This window comes from Misgurnus anguillicaudatus, chromosome 6 (assembly GCF_027580225.2).
Source record: "Misgurnus anguillicaudatus chromosome 6, ASM2758022v2, whole genome shotgun sequence".
In the NCBI taxonomy this organism is placed as follows: Eukaryota; Metazoa; Chordata; class Actinopteri; order Cypriniformes; family Cobitidae; genus Misgurnus; species Misgurnus anguillicaudatus.
Window position 1 is genome coordinate 10,760,773 of NC_073342.2, and position 23,078 is coordinate 10,783,850.

The 23,078-nt window shown below is 38.8% G+C and overlaps 1 protein-coding gene across 1 annotated transcript; it reads left to right on the forward strand.

Annotated features, from left to right (window-relative positions):
* The first annotated feature begins 64 nt into the window (after window positions 1-64).
* On the forward strand, window positions 65-21,764 carry ptdss2 (phosphatidylserine synthase 2). Its single transcript, XM_073868496.1, has 12 exons — window positions 65-886; window positions 11,007-11,108; window positions 11,731-11,813; window positions 16,957-17,024; window positions 17,113-17,247; window positions 17,331-17,381; window positions 17,507-17,617; window positions 17,787-17,908; window positions 17,992-18,106; window positions 18,178-18,323; window positions 20,158-20,343; window positions 20,420-21,764. Exons 1-12 carry the CDS (start codon window positions 786-788, stop codon window positions 20,583-20,585), a joined length of 1,386 nt encoding a protein of 461 aa, XP_073724597.1. The 5' UTR covers window positions 65-785; the 3' UTR covers window positions 20,586-21,764.
* Window positions 21,765-23,078: the final 1,314 nt, after the last annotated feature.

Sequence of the window (23,078 nt, forward strand, 5' to 3'; positions counted from 1 at the left end):
CACTGCCGTGTTTGCACGTTTGATGATGAAAGACAATACATTTTTTTATGACGCCGCATGGCATGAGCGGAAATGACGTTATGACGCGCGACCTTACGATGATAATTTTTTCTGAGGCGCACAAGAGTTGCGCGTGCGAACTGCGCAGCGCTTATAATATGTAAAATCGTCTAATAACCGTTAAAACGGAAGATGTGTTGATGTACCGTTCACGTATAACGTTATGAGAAGTTGTTTTCGCGCAAGTTCATAAATCGTCGGGCGACCGTGGATCCGGTTAACACGCTCGCGCTCCGTTACCGTGCAGTGGCGGGATGCACGAGCACATCGTTACTGAAGAATCGCCGTGTTTTTAGTTATTTTAATGTTAGGTCACGTTTAACACCGCATCTGAGGTGGTTTATGTAGTTATTCGCGCGTATCCGTTGATTCGGGTCAGTTGTTGAGCTGTAGTGATTTATTCAGGTTGTCTTGTTGACATAAAAGACGTTGGTTTTGGGTAAGTTTACTTAGTTCAGTTGCAAATAAAGCTGAATTTGTTCACACTGGTTCATGTTTAAATAATATTACGTTGAAAACGCAGATGTTAGTCAGTTTTGTTGAGGGTAGCCTAACTAGTTACAGATCAGGTTTAGTTAGTCAAGCTTGGGTGTTAGATTTGATGGTTTCGGTTGAAAGCACAGGTGCATGAGGTCACGAAGCTGTCAGTTCAGGTTAAAATCACAAGTGGGCCAGGTTAGGTTTATTTTCGTTGGGGTATAAGTCACAGGTGTGTGTCTGCTGTGATGGCTAAAGGTGAAAGTAAAAAATCAGGCACAGAAGAGCCTCATCCAATCAGCCGCACCGAATCTGAAGTGTTTGACGATGGAACCAACACCTTCTTCTGGCGAGTAAATTTAACCTAGTTATGCATTATATTGTTGACATGCTGGTGTCTGGATTTAAGTGTTTTCCTGTAGGAGTGTGTGTGTGTGTGTGTGTGTGTGTGTGTGTGTGTGTGTGTGTGTGTGTGTGTGAGGCTGATGGTCAGGACAGGAGTATTAAAGCTTTGCTCGGCTTTTCTCTCCTCTGCAACATCAGCAGAATGAGACTCGATCAATTAATGCTTTGCATGAGTCTCTCTCTTTCTCTCTCTTTCTCTCCCTCAATAAAAAGTGTTGATTGATCAGTAGTTTACACAAAAGTACCTACTAGTATCCCTGAAAACTACAGGTTGCAACTGTGGTGCCCTTGAGCACTATGTGTGTTCACTACTCACTGGGATGCGTTAAATGCAGAGGTCACATTTTGAATATGAGTTGCATACTTGACAAACTTGTCCTTTTTTCATATAGGCAAAAGTATTGGGGACAACCCTTCTTATAAAGACGTTTAGGGCGGCACACGGGCACAGTGGTGACCCACTCTGGGTACTACACTATATTGTTTCTTTTTACAGTCAAAAAACTATACACACGCCACGTTGATTATACACACACTGAGAGATCTCCAATTCACCTAAACTGCATTTAACTTTGCAAATATAGCCATAATGTATGAATACAGACATAGATTTCCATTTGAAGATTGTTAGATTAGAAGGTTAGGTTGTTAAATTGCCGTTAAAGGACAAGTTTGGTATTTTACACTTAAAGCCCTGTTTTCAGATTGTTTATGATGAAATAGAACGGTTTTGACTGAAATTTGGACATATGATGCTTTCCCGAGAATTTTCTGGTGTTTGTTTGTTGTATCAGCCCCCACCGCTGCATAGGTGCACTGGAACAATCCTTCCTAAAATGCATTAAACTTTTGTTTACAAAGAAGTGAAACTCACCGAGTGGTCAGGGGTGTTCACTGATATGCTCACACAAAATCGCTACAATACCTACAAATCATTGATGGGTTTGGGTGATGATTGTTTGGCTCAGAGACTGCAAGTCGTCATAAAGATGTTCAGCTGGGTTCAAGTCTTGGCTTTATGAAGACCAGTTCTGAATCAGTCATTTCTTTATGAACCATGCTTTTTGTAACAGGGACATTATCATGACTCATGTTGGAATAAAAAGGTGCTCTGCCCAAACTGTTGCTATAAAATTACAAGCACACAGTTCTCTTGAATGTCATTATATGCTATAGCATACAGATTTGTGCTTAATGAAATGACTAAAGTAGTCAAACCTGTTCATTAGAAGTGGGCGTCCCAAAACCTTTGTATGGTGTATATACTGCAGATCTGACATCTATCTAGGGTTGCCGAGGTGACGTAATTTTCCCACTGGTTAATCAGCGCGTCACAAACCCGGTGATACCGGTGTCACCGTGTGGGAGGGGCTTATAAATGCACATGCAGACGTGCACATTTGACTTTCACTTTTGAATTACGCAACTGTTTAAATGCAGTGCTTGCGTACGCTGCGTTAAATTGCATATGAATTTGCCTGCAATGCGAGTGCAACAGCTGGTTTACTTAAGTGCTTGAGTCAATGTGCGCAGGTAATTCTCAAAGAACCAGCCAGTCCCAAGCAGAGCAACCGGCTACTTCTCCATAAAGCGCTGCTTGAATGATGGGTTTATTATTTTTCTTGATGATAAACACAACAACAAAACGATCTCGCTTATATTAAACATCATATATGTATATTATAACAAAAATGAGTAAGCACGCGGCTTCTGCCTTCGTCTGGTCAGTCAGCTCGCCTCGGGAACTCTGACAGGAATAAATGAAATCTGACACCTGCTGCTCTGTGACGTGACGCGCGTTCAGCTCCGCTGAATTCAGGCACCAGACACATTCAGTTTGCTCTCTTTAACGAAACGAAATGATTAAATTACACGAAAATATCAAAACGACGGTGAAAGACGGTGTCGCGGTGGGCAAGTGATCTAACCGGTGAGAGGCTGAAGCACCGGTTATCACCGTTTCACCGACTATCGCGGCAAGCCTACATCTAACTATACTTTTCTGCACGCCGGTGTAGTAGGGGTGGGCGATATTGTAAAAAAAAAGCCTATCTGGATAATTGCTACGATTTTGCAGATAAAGATAACAGACAAACAGGCAATATTTTGGATCCTTCTGTTTTTTTATTGTTCTAGCTCTTTCCTGCAAACCATGATAATGATTAAGGTTATTGTTGGTGTTATTAACCAAACAAAAAGGTCTTTATGATTTCAAATCGAAGCATTCAAGTGAACAGCACTAAACAGTAGTGTACTTGAAGCAAAAATAACATTGTACAGTAAGTCAGAAAATGCAAACTTTCATCGAAGTGATACATAACTTTACATAATGACTTATTGCTTTAATGTAGTGAGTTCCTCTACGGCCATTTTACGCTGTCATGTTTATAATATATCATTGTTCAGAATTCCTATTGGTGATTTTATAGTCCATTTGAAATTATTTTCTTAAACTGACTGTATTCATCAGAAAAACTCAAAATAATTTCTCAAAAAACTTCTAGGACTGTGACGGTGGCTGTTTTTTACCACCACAATGGTAACGCACCAATTCACTGCATTAGTGCAGTCAGTGGATATAGATTGTGGGGGGCGTGCATGCGCATATGTGCCGTGCACATTGATGTTGATGCATATAGGTCTTATATGTGCATGCATATATTTTGAAATATAAAAATGTAAACGAGGATCAGATATACAGTTCTTAATAAACGTGCATGTTCGAAGACGGCAAATTATTTCTCCGCCATTTGTGCTCGTCACAGCGTCAAGCAATACTTAGGTTACAAAAGACGCTCTGGAGCGCCCAAGCACTTTGAAAAGTAGGGAAGCGGCACTGTCACGTTTTCCGCATGGTTTTAAAAAATTAAGCAACTGTACATATGTGCTTGGCCATTTCGGTGGATGCTCAAGCCGAGCCTTGGAGCACCCACTGGATTGGCGCCTATGTGCATGTTTATTGCAGCAGTTCCATCCATGAAACAACAAGTGAGAAACCTTTTTGGGGTTATAATGTTTCCAGCCATGCCGAAAACGCGTTCTGATGGTGTAACGCAGATACTTTTTTGCAACCTTGAGTGACCGAGAGAGAATGGACGTTTCTCAACCCGAAGGCTGCAGCCTCCAGAGTTTATTTCAGTTAACTGAGATACATTTGCAAGTCATAAGAATATTAAAACATTGTATGATTAACAAAGAATAATAGTCAACTTTATTATTGTTAATGTTTGAATTACGACTTATTTGAAATACGCTTAAAAATGGGACCTCCTGCAGCCAATATCTTGCCTCATTGTTCTGCCCCCAAGCCAGCGGGTCATCACTGATATCAGTTGTCTTCAAATAGCGCACTTACTCTTGAGTCTGCTTGTTGTTTGCATTCACACAAACCTGAAGACATCTCACTGGGCCAAATTGTACTTTATATTTTTCATAGTTTGTGACGTGCACACCACCGCAGGGCGCACTTCCCCACCGCGGGTCGCACTTCAACACCATGGTGGTGACAACCGTCACAGCCCTAGTAACTTCCCTTAACTCTGTGCATGTGTGTGGTGTGTGTACCCTCACATGCATCCACCGCTTGTGACCGACATTAGTAAAAGTGCACGTTCTCTGCTCGCGACATACAAAAATGGCAATGATCGCGATCGGCTAAAGCATGGGTCTCCAACCCTGTTCCTGGAGTGCACCTGTCCTGCATATTTCAATTCCAACCCCAATCAAACACACCTGAACCTGCTAATCAAGTTGTTCAGGGCTACCTAAAAATTTGAGGCAGGTGTGATGGTGTACGGTTGAAACTAAAATATGCAGGACATGTGCCCTCTAGGAACAACGTTGGAGAGCTATGGGCTAAAGTATAAAAAATTTATATGACGTTGTTTTTAAAAAGTTATTCACACAGCGCAATCAAATGTGCTGCTACATCACGCTCTGAAGCGGATGCAAATTAAATAAAAAAAAAAAACGTTTTTGCGCATCGTTAAAACAACAACAACTTTAATTGCAATTATATAATAATTATCGCAAACGATATATCTTTTACACCCCTACGCCGGAGTGGTCTTCTGAGTAACACGATGTAACGTCACGTTAAAAAGGGAATAATGGTGGGTCATTTTACAGTCTGTTAGACTTGGGGCTTTACGTCTGAGGAACTCAAAAAAACTCCTCCAAATATCAGCCAATATATTGGCCACTGCATTATATCAGTCTGTCACTATTGTAGGTGTAGTTTAGTGCTGCACAATTAATCGCATCGCAATCGCAATGTCAGCCTGTGCTATTATATGACAGCAAAATGTTGCAATTATATTAAATAAATAAATGTGTGGACTTGTTAACACAAACTTTCTGATAACAGTTTGATGATTTTCCTTGCTGTTTAAAAAAAGAAAGAAAAACTAACAAAAAAGGCAGTGCAAGTGTGGCCTGCAGGTGTGTGGCGTGCGTCGTCACTTGTGCAGCGCGGAAATACCAGAGCAAAGATGGATGCAGAGTAGATTGACAGTGATCTGGTAGCTAAAAAACCATGGTTTTTTGGATTTAGGATTACTGACACTGAGCAGTTGCTACATCACGTGGCAATACGAAAACATTTCTAGTTTTACAAATACACATTTTAGCATTATCACTAAACTGTGTGTGGATTTTCCTTAAAACCCATCAAGTTGACTCATGATACCATTTATTATAATCGCAAACGCACATCGCAATATTAGCATCAATAACCGCAATGGGATAAATTACCCAAATCGTGCAGCCCTAGTGTAGTTCCATTATTGTTTTTTGCATTTAATTCTTTAATGCAAGTTAGAGCTAATGTACTAAAATATTGACCTATTCTGACATTTACTCCTTGTATCTTTAAATGTGGTGTCTGTGTCTTGAGCTGTGTGTATGTGTCTCTTGAGCTTTTTGTGTAAATGTCTTGAGGTGTGTATATATGTGTCTTGCATCTTAAGGTATGTGTACAGGGTCCACTCAGGTGTGTGTGTGTGTGTGTGTGTTGAGGTGTGGTTGCGTTTTTGAGCGACCTGTATACCAGCTCAGCAGGTTTTGAACATGAAATAAAGGCACTTTTGTCAATTCTCTTGCATTAAACATTCCACTTTTTAAAAAAAATCCTCATTTTCCATCTCCCGTAGAGTTAAACATTTGATTTTTACTATTTTGGAATCCATTCAGCTGATCTCAGGGTCTGGCGCTACCACTTTTAGCATAGCTTAGCACAATACAATTGAATTTTCGGCTGCTGCGTAATATCACTACGCCTGCTGCTGCCATGTTACAGCAGCAAAGTCTTTGATTATTACGCCAGAATGAGAGTATAGTTCCTAGCCATATCTGCCTAGAAAATCACAACTTTTAATTTTCTTAGTACACAATGTAATTACAGAAGAGTCAAGTTTTAATTAGGAAAAATATCAAAACTCTTTGGTTATTTTTTTGCGCGATTCTAATGGTCTAATCAGTAGGGCTGTGTATCGCCAACAATTTCCCGATTCGATACGCATCCCGATACAAGGGCCCCGATATGATGCGCATCACGATACAAGACTATTTTGAATTATTATTTTTTTTCAGAATTAAGTAACATTATTACTATTATTATTTAATGTACATTGAATAAGCAGTGTTGTAACAGTTGTCTTTTTTGCCATTCATTTATTAGCTTTTGGTGTAACTCATAGAAATTCTTAAAATCTCAGAGTTAATACTTAACTTATGTTTTTTTAAAAACAGTTTTACAAAGAAAAAGTGTCCTACTTTAGGCATTGTATTTGTCTCTTATTTCATTAGGGGTCAAGCACCGAAGGTGCTGTGACACCTATTGGAATTGTTAGTATTATTATTATTATTATTCTGCTTCCTCTTCTTAGCCATTGGTGTCTATGGCAGCCCTATGAACCGTACATAGGAAAATGATGAAATTTGGCACAGTTGTAGAGGTGGTCCTGAAAAATCAAGTGACCAAAAATGGGGTCTCTAGCAGTAACTCTATAGCGCCACCATCAGCTCAAAAATTCAATGTTCAAATGGTTATAACTGCTGATCCGCTTGATCTATGAAAATTCTACTTAGTACACGTGATTGCTCTCCTCATGCTTATTGTTTTTAATACCTTACAGTAAAACTCCACCCATTACAGTAGCGGCCATTTTGAAACGTACAGTATTCCGTTTATTCGCTACTCCTCCTTCAAATGTGGTTCAATTCTTATGAGATTTGGCACAGATGATCTTTGGAGTGAGCCGCACAGAAATGACCGAACAGAATTTTGATATTTATCTTTGTTCAAAAGTAATAAATGCGCAAACTTAACGAGGTTGATGCAAAAATGGTTCTGAAGCTGTAGCTCAGTCATTCTTTGATCAATTGAAATGAAATTTGGTACACTTCATGTGGACCATGAACTTGGGGTCCATGCCAAATTTGGTGACAGCGCCACCTATGGGTCATGAGATAATAAAATAGGCTATTTTTGCCCATAACTTCTGAACTGTTTGTCAGAAAATTATGATCTTGATGTCTATGGATTGCTTACCTCATGCCGCATCTGTCGATGTGTATTATGCCGGGTTTGACCGAACCGCCTGTCCGCCATTTTGAAATTTCACATAATTTGTTATATTTTTTGAACTATTGGACATATCCGCGCAAAAATTAGTAAGGAGCTTCGACATGATGTCCTGAAGATACCTGGGAAGTCAGAGTACAGCGCCACCTAGGGGTTATGAACTATAACAGTTCTTATGGAACTGCTTATAACTTCTGAATACTTTGTCTGATATTAATTTCTTTGTGAAATTGTATTCACTGGTTTATGCCGATTGCAACGATGCCTCGTTTGTCATTTTCCAACATTATGTTCAGGTGTTATTGTAAGGCATATGGTAAATGATTTTTTCGCTACTCCTTTTACAAATTTTGTGTATTTTATGTCAGGTTCTGCTCGTATAATGTTTGGAGCAATCCGCACAGATGTGACCGAACAGATTTTTGATATTCTGTTCTCTTTCTTAGAAATACCACTCTAAAGTTTACCGTGCCTGTGACGTTGTCTATTTGTCATAGTAATAAATTAATGTGACTCTATATTACATTGTATAGCATCACTATACATAATGATCTGCTTGTCTTCAATTTCACTTGAACTAATGTACATTGTATTTCTGTTATTTCTACTTCTGCTGTGTCAATTCTGCATCTTTGGTGATTGACATGTTAATCCTTTCAGCTCTCTAATCTCTTGTCCGCTGCTTCATGAACTGTGTCAACTGAGTGGCGCACCTAGTTAACCAATTGCATTTAGATTCTAAGTTCCTGGGTTCGAATCCCACCTGAGTCATGATGTTTTGTTCTTCCTCATCAATTCTTCTCAACCTGTCTGTAGTTCACATGTGTTCTATTTTTCCATGTTTGCTGTTGTTGCTCTGCATTGTGGTGCTTCTGCTGTGTCTTTCCTGCATCTTTGGTGATTGACATATGTTAATCCTTTCAGCTCTCTAATCTCTTGTCTGCTGCTTCATGAACTGTGTCAACTGAGTGGCTCATCTAGTTAATCATATGCATTGAGATTCTGAGTTCCTGGGTTCAAATCCCACCTGAGTCATGACGTTTTGTTCTTCCTCATCAATTCTTCTCAACCTGTCTGTAGTTCACATGTGTTCTATTTTTCCATGTTTGCTGTTGTTGCTCTGCATTGTGGTGGTTCTTGCTGTGCTTTGTTAGCTTGCTGTGCTTTGTGTGCTTGCTGTGCTTTGTGAGCTTGCTATGCTTTGTGTGCTTGCTGTGCTTTGTGTGCTTTGTGAGCTTGCTATGCTTTGTGTGCTTGCTGTGCTTTGTGTACTTGCTGTGCTTTGTGAGCTTGCTGTGCTTTGTGTGCCTGCTGTGATTTGTGTAATTGCTGTGCTTTGTGTGCTTGATGTGCATTGTGAGCTTGCTGTGCTTTGTGAGCTTGCTGTGCTTTGTGTAATTGCTGTGATTTGTGTAATTGCTGTGCTTTGTGTATTTGCTGTGCATTGTGAGCTTGCTGTGCTTTGTGTGCTTGCTGTGCTGTGTGTGCATTGCGCCGAAGGTGCTTGACCCCGTGTTGCTGCTTGCAGCTATATTTATTCTATTATATCTATGAATATATGTGTAAACATGCAGTCAGACTTTTTTATAGAAATCAGATTATTAATGTGACAGCTTTGAAGTAGCTTTGTATCTCTTCTCTAGATGTACACTTTTCACATGCAAATCTTTGTCGTGTTTCTTCTCAAATGCGTTAGTACTGTTTTATAAGAGAGCGACCAATAAGTATAGGCTAAGATATCTGCGCTTTCATACTGAACTCATTGATTTTAAATACGCGTGAGAGAGAGAGAGAGAACGCGGCTCGCAGGCACGTGCGCCAGCGAGACAGACACGTAAAGTGAAAGTACACCCCGCTACCTTTAACTCTACGTACTCCACGGGACACATACGTCCTTTCCATATAGATCACGCATCAGCAGCGATTGGTCACGTTACTTTAAAAAGTGCATCCGAATCGATACGGAAGATGCTGTATCGATGCACGCATAGTCAGGCGTCCATGACAATGTATCGTCGTATCGATATTTTGAACACAGCACTACTAATCAGATTCAATGTATTGTGCTAAGCTATGCTAAAAGTGCTACGCCAGAACCGGAGATCAGCTGAATGAACTCCAAAATGGTAAAAATCTTAATGTTTAAAGGAACAGTATGTAAAAAATTTATATCAATTAATCATAAAATGGCCCTGATATGTCACTAGACATTTAGAAATCATTTTCATTTCAAATACTTTTATCAGTGACAACAGTGGTCTGGCCAGGATATTGTCATTTAAAAAGTGGAGTTGCAGCCCTCAACTGATGTTTATGTTGTCATTTTGTGTATTGGCCACCAGTTGTATGATTGCAGTACCAGTTTCAGCCACAAGTTTTGTTATTGCAATACCAGTTTTGGCCACAATCCTACATACTGTTCCTTTAATTCTAGGGAAGCTGGAAAATTAGTATATTTTAAAAAAAGTGGAATGTCCTTTTAAATAGAGCCTTGGGTTTGAGCCTCGGGTTTGTTTATTATTCTCAATACTGCAGCGGTTCTCAATTTTTTTCAGCGTACGCCCACTAGAGGTAGACTGATTAATTCGAAAGTTCATTGGTGGAACAAACGAATATGGGCAAAATCTATGCTGTTAATTTTTTCGTGTTGTGTCCCCTGCTTCATATCTTTATGAAGTAATTTATTTGCTGACTAAATGTGCATTAGCAGAGAAACAACAGCAGGAATCTTAAGTTTGTCATCAAGGCTGACAGGATGCTTAAATTAGTAGTACCTCAAACCTTTACACAAAAGTACATGCAGATAATTCCAACCCAAAAGTGTAATGTCATGATTATTACCATCTATTTGCATTAGTTTATATCCAGCTGGTTACTGTTATATATATGAATTATTCAGTTCTTTTTTTATCATCATGCAATACATCTTTTGTTATTTTGATTAAATAAGTGTTTAAAAGAACCCTCTCCCTAAAACATTTTATTTTCATATCGTAATGTAATTTCAGTGTTACCAGTGGGAGAATTTCACAAAAATATTTACTTCAATACTTATTAATATTTTTATTTCTACATTTATTTCATTTAGCAAATTTTCATGGTTCAGTTCTCTTGTTTTATCACTTTTTGTAATATTTGAGTGTTGTTTTTTTATCCAATATCCATTTCAAAAACTATAGGTAGAATAATCTGTTATCGGCAACTACGGACCATCCTAGTTATCATGACATAAAACAATCTTAAACTTAGAATTTGAATGAAACAAACCACATTAAATTGTACAGTGTAGTGCTTTTGGTTGGTTGCCATCATTTTCTCAGGTTTTATTACACAGAATTTTTGATAAATGAATTTTGTTTAAATGTCATAAATCTGGGTCCCCCAGTTTGAGTACTGTAAATCTGTGACCATTGAAGCTGTGATTTCTGTTAATAGCTTCAATAAAAAGTGCTTCATTTTCTGTCTCTTTCTCTTTGTGCAGGCGAGCACATACCTTGACAGTACTGTTCATCCTGACATGTGCTTTAGTTTATGTGACACTATTGGAGGAGACGCCACATGATACAGCGTACAACACTAAAAGGTATGTGTGTGATGTCTGTTTTGTGTCCTTAACCTTTAGCACTACATGTTTAACGGGCCAGAGATGAACAACAAGAACACTTTAGAGCAACAGAGAGAAAGCTCACAACTTTTTCCCCTGAATCGAAGCTAAAGTTAAAGTGAGCTGATGTGGACAGTGATGTCTATGGGTGTACCTGCAGTGTCATGGTTTCTATTGGCTAACAGGATTATGTGTGACATCTGCTGCCGATTGCAAAGTCCAGGTCACCGACTGACCCGCTGTGCTTAAAACACCTGACCTTTATCAGAAAGAGCAGCTTGTATTTTTGTGTGGATGCCATGTGCATTTATTTGGTGTTTGCTGAGTCAAGGGCCACTATTATTATGGCTCATACTTGACATACTCAAGTTTGTTTATATGAAACTTTAATGCATGACTAGTACATTTGTGCTACAAATATGAAAGGTATTTAAAGTATGTGATTTCTTGAGTGATTTCTTTTTAATTACTTTTTCATGTAAAATCATATCATTTAATACCTTAAAATGTATGTATATAGAAATATATGGAAACCACAGCATCTTTTGATGAAATTTAGGTGTGGCTGTGCAGCTATTTATCTCTTTGTTTGTTTGTTCAGAGGTATTGTGGCCAGTATCCTGGTGTTCCTTTGCTTTGGCGTAACACAAGCTAAAGATGGTCCCTTCACACGCCCTCACCCAGGTCAGTCCCCTAACATTTCCTCTGATGTTATGAAACCGTAACCCAGGTCAGATCAGTAACCTTTACTCCAATAACCATAACCTAGTAACATCAGGAACATTTACACAATCTTCATGTCAACAAGCTAAGCTAATGCCATCCCGGTACGCAATTTTACGTTTAAAAGCTGTCTAATAACTGAACACAGCCCAGATGTCTAGGCTAAAACAAGGCAAAATGTCATAAATTAATGAAATGAAATAAATAAAATCAAACACCTTGTAATCACTATTGACTTTGTTTGCGTGATGGAATATAATAGATGTACATGTAACCACATTTAAGGTTATTGTGGCTTGAATAATGAAAAAAATATATAATAATAGACTATATCAGGTCTGTATTTAACCTAGATGGTGAAATGATGGCTATTACTTGCTGGACTGTTTGTGAGATGATATGGAGGGTTGTAATGGAGTAACTATAAGCAATGACCTATTGGCATAATTTTCTGTAGCATGACACAGCTCAGCTGGTTGTAAAACAGCCATAGTCCCATAACAAGCTGTTTATTTTCCCAGAAAAGAGCAGTGAAGCATGATGAAACAATACATGGCTGGTTTTGTCATGTTGTATTGTACACACAGCATTTTAATAATTAAACACGCTCTAAGAAAGTTTTTCCTCAAAAAGCAATGAAAAGTCAGACTTTGACCAAATCAGTTTGTTTATGTTCATCTATTCTGAATAACTTGTTCGCAATAAGTGATTCATTGGTTTATGTCATGTCTAGAATAGGGCTGCAGCTATCGATTCTTTTTGTAATCGATTAATCTAGCACTGAATCGATCGATTAATCGAGTAATCGGATAAAAATTGTGTGTGTGTTTTTAAACAACCAAAACAAATAATTCATAATAAAAGTGGCGTGGCAGTAAAATGTTCAAGCATTTAGCTTTTATTTCTAAAAAAACAGAGGTATTTGGCTCCAAAAAATACGCCTTTTTATTTCAATTTTTACCCATTTAGTGTTTATAAGTGCCAGTGCCAACAATTAAGCACTTTAATTTATTAATATGCACAACAGGTTTCATGCTGTAATCTAGCCCTGACATCAAAGTAAATATCTGGTTAATGTGCATTTCTACACCTGCAGCATTTATCATTAGGCTACTAACAAATAATATATAATTTCTGGGGTGAGCCTATTTGCTATAGTAACAACCTGTGTATGTGCACGCACGTGCACCTGTGTTTGTGTGTGCACGCGTGCTGTGCGTGAGGAAGAGTGACACCCTAGTCAGACGTTCAGTTGCTTCATTGCATTTTGGTACGGCAGAAATACATACATTTCTTTTCAATAGAACGCTGCATTTGGTTTGCATCACTTGCATTGCGGTGCATTTTAGGTTAAGAATCCATTAGAAAAATCACAACATCACGTCCCGCTGTATACAGTGAATGCATGCTGAAATTATTGTTGCGTGGCTACATAAAAGTTTAAGCATATGTGATGCATTGTGCGATCGGTCTGACTCGCGTGAGAGAGAATAACTTCATTATGCTAAACTCCAATAAGACAAAGATTATTATTATTGAACAAAATGTCAGATTACAAGTTGCCCAAAGATGATTGCACTGTGGTGCCGTTTTTTGGTACACACACCTGTAAAGTGCATGCGTGTGTGTGAAGGGGTTCTTTTTTAAGCTATACTCTCTTGCAATTGAACGTGAATACGTTTTTACTACTTAAAAACATCAATGCTAAGCATCATATCTAGTCAAACCGCATCTCGGCGCGTGTAGTGCGCGTCATAGGAATTTAACGAGGCTTCGAGGTTGCATTTTTAAAACAACAATAATAAAGGTGAATCTTTATGACAGTATGAAGGAGAGGGGAACGAGAGATGTTGTTTTCACCATCCAGCAATGTATGAAATTTGCTAATCATGTTCACAGATAAGGTTATGAATAACATTTTTATTACCTGTATGTTTGAGCACATTATTTAATGTAATCGTAATGAATTAGCTTGAATGCACAACAGCTGCGTGCTAGACACTGTATAACCACCACTTTCGCATTTTTTTCACTTGTTTTGCCATAGTTTTTAAAAGTGGATGGTAGAAACGACAAACAACAAGTAATACTCTGCACTGCTAAAAACTTGTGCGTATTTGAGTCATGGTTTAAATAGTCAGTAGTAAGTTCTTTATATATGAAATCATAGACTACTTACAGGCTGTGAGTCAGAAGCAGTATTATGATAATGACCATCATGTCCATGTCAACAGGCCAAGGAAGTTAAAATCTGTGTGTTTATTGTAGTACAAGAAAATAGATTTCAGTTGGAGACGATAACTCGCATCATCGTTTATTTTGAGATTTGTACCTTTGCATATGATTAACATGTACTAATACACACACACCAAATTGGATAATAGGTGCTCTTTAAAATAATAATTTTTCGGGATTTACAAATCCTTGAGAACTTTTGGGATAATCTAAGTACACAACTGCGTTTATTATATATCACACTGTGCAAGTGGTTTTTGTTTTATTACCAAAATCTTACATATTGTGACTTTAAATTATAAGTTGGTACGATTTCTCAAACTTTACAATGCATGAAGAACAATAAAGCCATGATGGAAACATCAAGGTCAATGAACAACATAAGCGTACATAACAACGTAAAGAAACTCCTCTTTCTCCTGGAACACACACACATACACACTTCTCTGTTATGCTGAAATGACATTCTTGCTGTCATGAGGGCCGACTCGCTCTGCTGGACAAGCTGGTTGAGTGATTGATCAAAAGCAGCAAACCCATTCTCCTGTCTCCAAAAGATGAGATAATTAGGTCTCTCCTGTACACAGAAAATCTGACATGCAGATCCACATGAGTTGAGACACCAGTTGCATTAGCAACAGTGTTGAATGTCAGTTGCAGTCTGTTTCAGAAGGGATTGTTCAGAGAGCGAGTACAGCAGGGTGTGGTTACAGGAGTGTTTGGAGAGTCAAACATGGAAACACTAGAGATTTAAAAGAGCCGGCCAAACTACAAACAAACAAACAGTCAAACAGTGACAAAATAAATATGGCTTTACACATTCTTAGTAACAAGAATAATCCTTTTGTTCCTTCTATCCTTTTACAAATTGACTTATGGAGGCACAATTTCCATAAGTGGTATGATTTGCATTGGCTTGGTTTGTGGTTGCCAATGTTTCCTACTTCAAGGAACTAAAAGAGAGTTGACCTTTATAACAGTAAAGGTCTAAAAAACAACATACACCTCATATAATCAACAACTACAGGTCTTCCTGGCATATAAATGTAAAATGTGTAAACTACAATCCAAAATCTCCCGGAAATAAAGTTAATGTGATTTATACAACCACCAAACTGCTCATTTCTCAGATAGATAGAAAGATGGATGGATGGATGGACGTGCGGATGGACAGACAGACGGGCAGATGTACAGAGAGGTAGACGGACAGATAGATAAACAGACAGACATGCAGATGGACATACGAATAGACCGATTGATAGATAGGCAGGCGGACGGACAGATAGACGGACAGAGAGTTAGACGAACAGACATGTAGATGGACAGACATACAGAAAGACACGCAGGTAGACGGACAGACCGGTGGATAGACAGACAAGCAGATGGATAGATCAATTGATAGATAGGCAGACAGACAGACAGGTAGATGGACAGACATACAGAAAGACGCACAGGTAGACGACCAGACAGGTGGTTGGACAGACAAGCAGATAGATAGACTGATTGATAGATAGGCATACAGACAGACTGGCAGACAGACAGACAGACGGACTTGTAGATGGACAGACATACAGAAAGATGGACAGACAGGTAGATGTACAGACAGGCAGACAGATAGACCGATATATAGATGGACCGCCCGACAGGTACACAAACAGACAGATAGATAGACTGATTGATAGCTAGGCAGACAGACAGAAAGACAGACAGACAGACAGATAGACTGATTGATAGCTAGGCAGACAGACAGACAGACAGGTAGATGGACAGACATACAGAAAGACGCACAGGTAGACGGCCAGACAGGTGGTTGGACAGACAAGCAGATAGATAGACTGATTGATAGATAGGCATACAGACGGATTGATAGATTGGCAGACAGACAGACAGACATGTAGATGGACATACATACAGAAAGATGGACAGACAGGTAGAGATAGACTGATTGATAGCTAGGCAGACAGACAGACAGGTAGACGAACAGACAGATTGATAGATTGGCAGACAGATAGACAGACATACAGAAAGACGGACAGACGGGTAGATGGACAGACAGGCAGACACACACACACACACACACACACACACACACACACACACACACACAGACAGACAGGTAGATGGATAGACAGATAGACAGGCATACAGAAAGACAGGTGAATGGACAGACAGATAGGCAGACGGACAGACAGACGGACAGACAGGTAGAAGAACAGACAGCTTGATAGCTGGGGAGACAGACAGGTAGACGGACAGGCAGGCAGACAGATAGAGTAATTGATAGATAGGCAGACGGACGGACAGACAGACAGACAGACAGGTAAACAGACAGACAGGTAGATGGACATGCAAGACAGGTAAATGCACGAACGGACAGACAGACAAACACAGACAGACAGACAGACAGACACACACAGACAGACAGACAGACAGACGGGTAGATGGACAGACAGGCAGACAGATAGAGTAATTGATAGATAGACAGACAGACAGACAGACAGACAGATAGTTAAACAGACAGACAGACAGGTAGATGGACAGACGGACGGACGGACAGACAGACATACAGACATGTAGATGGACAGACAGACATGTAGATGGATACACAGGCAGACAGAGTAATTGATAGATAGACAGACAGACAGACAGATAGGTAGACGGACAGACAAGTACATAGACAGTCAGACAGACAGGTAGACGACAGATAAATAAACAGACAGACAGACAGACAGACAGGTAAATGGACAGAACGATGGATAGATAGACGAATGGACAGACAGATAGATGTATAGACAGACAGACTGATAGTGTAACTTTATAGTTTGTATAAGAGCAGTGTTTTAATGCTGTATGTTTGTCTCTGCTGCAGCATACTGGCGTTTCTGGCTGTGTGTGTCTGTCGTCTACGAGCTTTTCCTCATCTTCATCCTCTTCCAGGTCTGTGAACCTCAAACTCCCCCACTACATTTTGTTGGTATTGTGTTATATTTTAATGCAGACTTTCTAATGATTTTTCTCTTGGCAGACTGTTCATGACGGAAGGCAATTTATGAAATACATCGACCCAAAGTTGGGCGTCCCACTTCCAGAAAGAGACTATGGAGGAAACTGTCTCATTTATGATCCTGGAAACACTACAGATCCCTTCCACAATATCTGGGTACCCGTGTTATAAATAACGTATTGTTTAGAAAAACCTGTAAGTTACACCTCTTGTCTCTTAATGCGGTTTTATTTTAACAGGACAAAATGGACGGATTCGTTCCTGCTCATTTTCTCGGCTGGTACATCAAGGTTAGTGATGACTCACTGAAAATAAGCTGTTCTGGCAGGCGAACAGACTTCCACACATCTAAATTCAGCATCAAAGACTGAATCAGTACCTATTAGTCACGTACGTGTATGTCTCTGTGTGTCAGACGCTGGTGATCAGGGACTGGTGGATGTGTATGATCATAAGCGTGATGTTTGAGTTTCTGGAATACAGCCTTGAACACCAGCTACCCAACTTCTCCGAGTGCTGGTGGGACCATGTGAGTCACACACACAACATACAAACCTTGATATCATGTGAAGTCATGCGTTTACCTATTTATTATTTCTGTACTGCCAAGACTTGTCATTCATTTGTCAACATTTACAAGTAAATAGCATATAGTTGCTCAAAAAGTGAAATAAAAACAAAACTTTCTCTTGTTTCATTGGATCATGGATGTGTTGATATGCAATGGCATGGGCATTTATTGTGGCATGAAGACCCTCGGCTGGCTTTCCATGAAACCGTATCAGTGGCAGGGATTGTGGAATATCCCAACATACAAGTAAAAATATTTACATGCATTCATGCATTTCATCCATCGGTTCATACATCTACTATGAGTCAAACTCTCTCATTGTGTTACAGGGGGAAAATCAAGCGTATTGCTTTCCAGTTCACCCCTTACAGCTGGGTGAAGTTTGAATGGCGTCCTGCGTCTAACCTGCGCAGGTGGTTGGCAGTGTTGGGCATCATTTTCATGGTAAGTCACGTGACTGGTGCATTTTGCAACTGCAGAATTGCTCGATTTGAATTTTCTCCCTTTCTTTGCAGTTCTTGTTGGCGGAGTTGAATACGTTTTATCTGAAGTTTGTGTTGTGGATGCCTCCCGAGCATTACTTGGTGCTTTTACGACTGGTCTTCTTCGTAAATGTGGGTGGAGTGGGCATGCGAGAGATTTACGACTTCATGGACGATGGGTTAGTACAACCTTGAGCTGTTTTAAACCATCTTATCTTTGATAAGCATTAATATGTTGAATAAACAGTTATTAAGTGAAATATTTTAGGATTGGCCATTATTAATTAATTATTTGAAATACTAAAAAAACAAATTATAATTGAAAATTTTCATGGATAAGTAAGCTCACTGCAAAAAATTACTTTCTTAATTAGTATTTTTGTTTGTTTTCAGTAAAAATATCTAAAAATTCTTAAATTAAGAATTTTTTGGCTTGTTTTAAGCACTAATTTACTAATTTAAGCACTAATAAGTTTATATTTTTTGTTTAAAAACTAGACTTATTTTCCTAGTTTGCTCATCAAGAAAATACATCTTAATTTAAAGATTTTTAGATATTTTTACTGAAAACAAGACAAAAATACTAAGTACTACTCAGTAATACTCATTTTTTGCAGTGCTGCATTGCATTCTGGGATTAAGCGTATTTGCAAAGTACACTCACCTAAAGGATTATTAGGAACACCTGTTCTATTTCAAATTAATGAAATTATCTAATCCACCAATCACATGGCAGTTGCTTCAAGGCATTTGGGGTGTGGTCCTGGTCAAGACAATCTCCTGAACTCTAAACTGAATGTCAGAATGGGAAAGAAAGGTGATTTAAGCAATTTTGAGCGTGGCATGGTTGTTGGTGCCAGACGGGCCGGTCTGACTATTTCACAATCTGCTCAGTTACTGGGATTTTCCACAGACACCCACTTCTAAGGTTTACAAAGAATGATGTGAAAAGGGATAAACATCCAGTATGCAGCAGTCCTGTGAGCGAAAATGCCTTGTTGATGCTAGAGGTCAGAGGAGAATGTGCCGACTTATTTAAGCTGATAGAAGAGCAACTTTGACTGAAATATACACTCGTTACAACCCAGGTATGCAGCAAAGCATTTGTGAAGCCACAACACGCACAACCTTAAGGCGGATGGGCTACAACAACAGAAGACCCCACCGGGTACCACTCATCTCCACTACAAATAGGAAAAAGAGGCTACAATTTGCACAAGCTCACCAAAATTGGACAGTTGAAGACTAGATAAATGTTGCCTGGTCTGATGAGTCTCGATTTCTGTTGATACATTCAGATGGTAGAGTCAGAATTTGGCGTAAACAGAATGAGAACATGGATCCATCATGCCTTGTTACCACTGTGCAGGCTGCTCGTGGTGGTGTAATGGTGGGAGATGTTTTCTTGGCCCACTTTAGGCCCCTTAGTGCCAACTGGGCATCGTTTAAATGCCACGGCCTACCTGAGCATTGTTTTTGACCATGTCCATCCCTTTATGGCCACCATGTACTCATCCTCTGATGGCTACTTCCAGCAGGATAATGCAGCATGTCACAAAGCTCGAATCATTTCAAATTGGTTTCTTGAACATGACAATGAGTTCACTGTACTAAAATGGCCCCCACAGTCACCAGATCTCAACCCAATAGAGCATCTTTGGGATGTGGTGGAACGGGAGCTTCGTGCCCTGGATGTGCATCCCACAAATCTTCATCAACTGCAAGATGCTATCCTATCAATATGGGCCAACTATTCTAAAGAATGCTTTCAGCACCTTGTTGAATCAATGCCACGTAGAAATAAGGCTGAAAGGCGGTCAAACACAGTATTAGTATGGTGTTCCTAATAATCCTTTAGGTGAATGTATATAAGGCAGTGTAATTTTCCTTTGTGCTTTTTTGAATGGTGACATAATTATGATGAACTATGTTGCTCAGCTTACTAGAAACAAAGTCTTTCTGTGTTCACATTTACATGTCTCCAGCAGTTAATTGTGTCGTTTTCAATTTTAGGAAATTTCATAAGAAACTGGGACAGCAGGCGTGGATCGTCTCCACAATCACTGTAACAGAATTTCTGATCGTAGTCAAATACGATCCCAAAACCATCATGCTGCCAATCCCTTTCTTCGTCACTCAGTGTTGGATACTTGGAATCGTTCTCATCCTCACTTGGACCCTCTGGCGATTCTTCATACGGTAATAACAATCGCAAACCAACCATCAATTGTGAGTTTTTATGTGCGTAAGCTGACATACTTTCCTGTGTTAACAGTGACATCACACTACGATACAAAGAAACACGCCGGCGTCAACAGGAAGGGTCCACAGAGCGGGAGAGATCCCCTGGAAACGCAGACAAAAGCACCGGCAGTTCGGCCACATCTGGCCGCAGCAAACTAAACGGCAACTCGGACATAGTCCGGCACAGGAAGTCGTGAATTCATCGCATGAGCCGTTTCTTGCTGCGTATAGCCACTGGACACGTTTTTGTGTAAATGTGTTATTTGTAACCCCTGTTCAGAGCCCGCCACCGCTCACGGGTGTCTGTTGGTCTGCATCCAGATGAGCCGAGGTTAATATTTCTTTCTCCTGCTTAGGAGAGTCGTCGTATATTTAGGAAAAATAATCTATAGCTGTTACATAGGTGAAGCGTTTAGGTTCGGGTTCCACTGTCACTCCGGTGTTGGGTTTATTTTTCGTTGATTTGGTGCTATGCTAGACACTACGTGTTGACACTATGCAGTGAACCAAAAGAAGTGAACACTCAGCCGACTAAGATTTTAATAATCTGCGTTTGATTTCTGTACATTTACGGTAAATAATAAATTATTAGACATCTGTCTGTTACACAGGAGAGTTTTAGGACCAACATCTCTGACCTCCCACGTGATCTGTTGTACTATTTAAAAAAATGCTTGAGAATGTAACTTTTAATTTAATCCGTTGTATCCTTATGCCAATGCTAATGAAGGTGAGCGTATCTGCGACACGAGCACGTCACACACTAAGAAAAGAGGACAATCTCAATTTCAGGATGGACCAAATTCTGACTTTCTGCTTGCATGCATGAGACCAAAACGGCTCAAATGCTCACCTGGCTGATGCTTGTAGTCCGGTTTTGTTTTCTTTGCGGCAAAGCTTAACAGTACCAAACACACTACAGCTAATGCTGTATTTGTAAAGCTGCTAAATGTCCTGTACGTCGCAGTGGGTAGGTTGTGTTGTGATGATGACGCGTGTCTGATAGATAATGTCCAAAACTGATGTATCTAATGTATCAATGCCAATATACTCTCTTACTGTGAATGTAATCGTGTAGCACCTGTTCTACTTAAGCGCCAATCCCTCAGATGTCTCGTATCATGTTACTGAAGGTGTTAGGGGTCAACTTTTGATTTGATTTTAAGGGTGATCGTACAAACGGTAAATGTTCTCATTTAAATTGTGATCAGTTTCTATCTCTTTAAAACATTGTAGTGGGACCATTTGATGATCTGCTTGCCTCTGCTTATAGTAGTTTATGTAAATACTTCAAATGAGAAGTATAAAACTGAAAGGTCATATTTTATATTGTTTTCAGTAAATAAAGGGGTGGTTTTTCCCCGCTGTGTTTTGAATCTATGAGTTCGTTTTTTGCAGTTAGAAAGTCAAGTGCACTTTCTGAGAAAATTATAAGCAAAACTAGTAAAATATGGGTGGTGATGGAAATTGTGTAGATGCAAAGAACAACGATTAACTGGAAGCTTTTATTTGCCAAATAAAAGTTAAATTACTTGAAATAATACAGAATAAAACGCATGGTATTCCTTATTTCTGAGAATCGACAGTATTTACTTGTTTTTGGACGACCGCAGTCAGTGCATTTATTTTTTAGTTGTTTATTAAATCTGCACTGTCAGCAAAATGGTCCCTAAGTGTCACTAGGGCAGTAACGTTACCCTTTTAACCCTCCTATTATGTTGGGATCAATTTGACCCAAAGCTACTTTGACATATCTGAAAAATATGCTAATTGTATTTTTAAACATTTAAACCTACTTTTTGACTTTTCTTTGATACTTTTTGACCTAAAATTACTTTTAGTCACTTTGGATAAAAATGTCTGTCTGTCAAGTATATAAATTATTGCTGGGCATAGATTAATCTAGATTAATCTCATACAAAATAAAAGTATTTTTGCGCAACATGAGTTTGTGCTGTGTGTAATTATGTATATATAAATACACACACATTCATGTATTTAAGAAACATTTAGATGTGTATATATATTTATTTATATTTTTATATATTCTATATTATATTTAAATAAAAAAGATATATAAATAAAACATTTTCTATATGTATGTGTGTGTGTTTAAATATACATAATATTTACACACAACACAAACTCGTATATAATGCAAAAAAATGACTTTTATTTTGTATGATATTAATCTAGGGCTGTCACGGTAATAAAATTTAGCTTAGGGTTAATTGTCTAATAAATAGTGACTATTATGAAGATTAATTGGCTGTTTTAGGGCTTTGATGATTATGAAGATTGCCTGTTTTATTGCTTTGACATTTAATTTTCATACATTTTTATGATAATTTAAATTAAATGTTTGCAAGGTTTACTTGGCAGTAAATATTAATACACATAACACATATTTAAAAGTAATCTGATACTGTCTCGTTTATACATGCACTGCAGCTCCCCCTTGTGTTTTTTAGAGAGATGTGCAATCATTGCTGTGATTTGAAATCATCGCAATGATGTCAAACAATTGCGATGAGACGATCATTTAATCATTGTGACAGCCCTATATTACTCTATGCCCAGCCCTAATCTAAATGTACATACAGTACAGTGTATGTAAAAAACTGGTAAAACTGTTCTCAAATAAAATAAATGTTATATATTATTTTCATTACTACTATTTTTTCTACTAA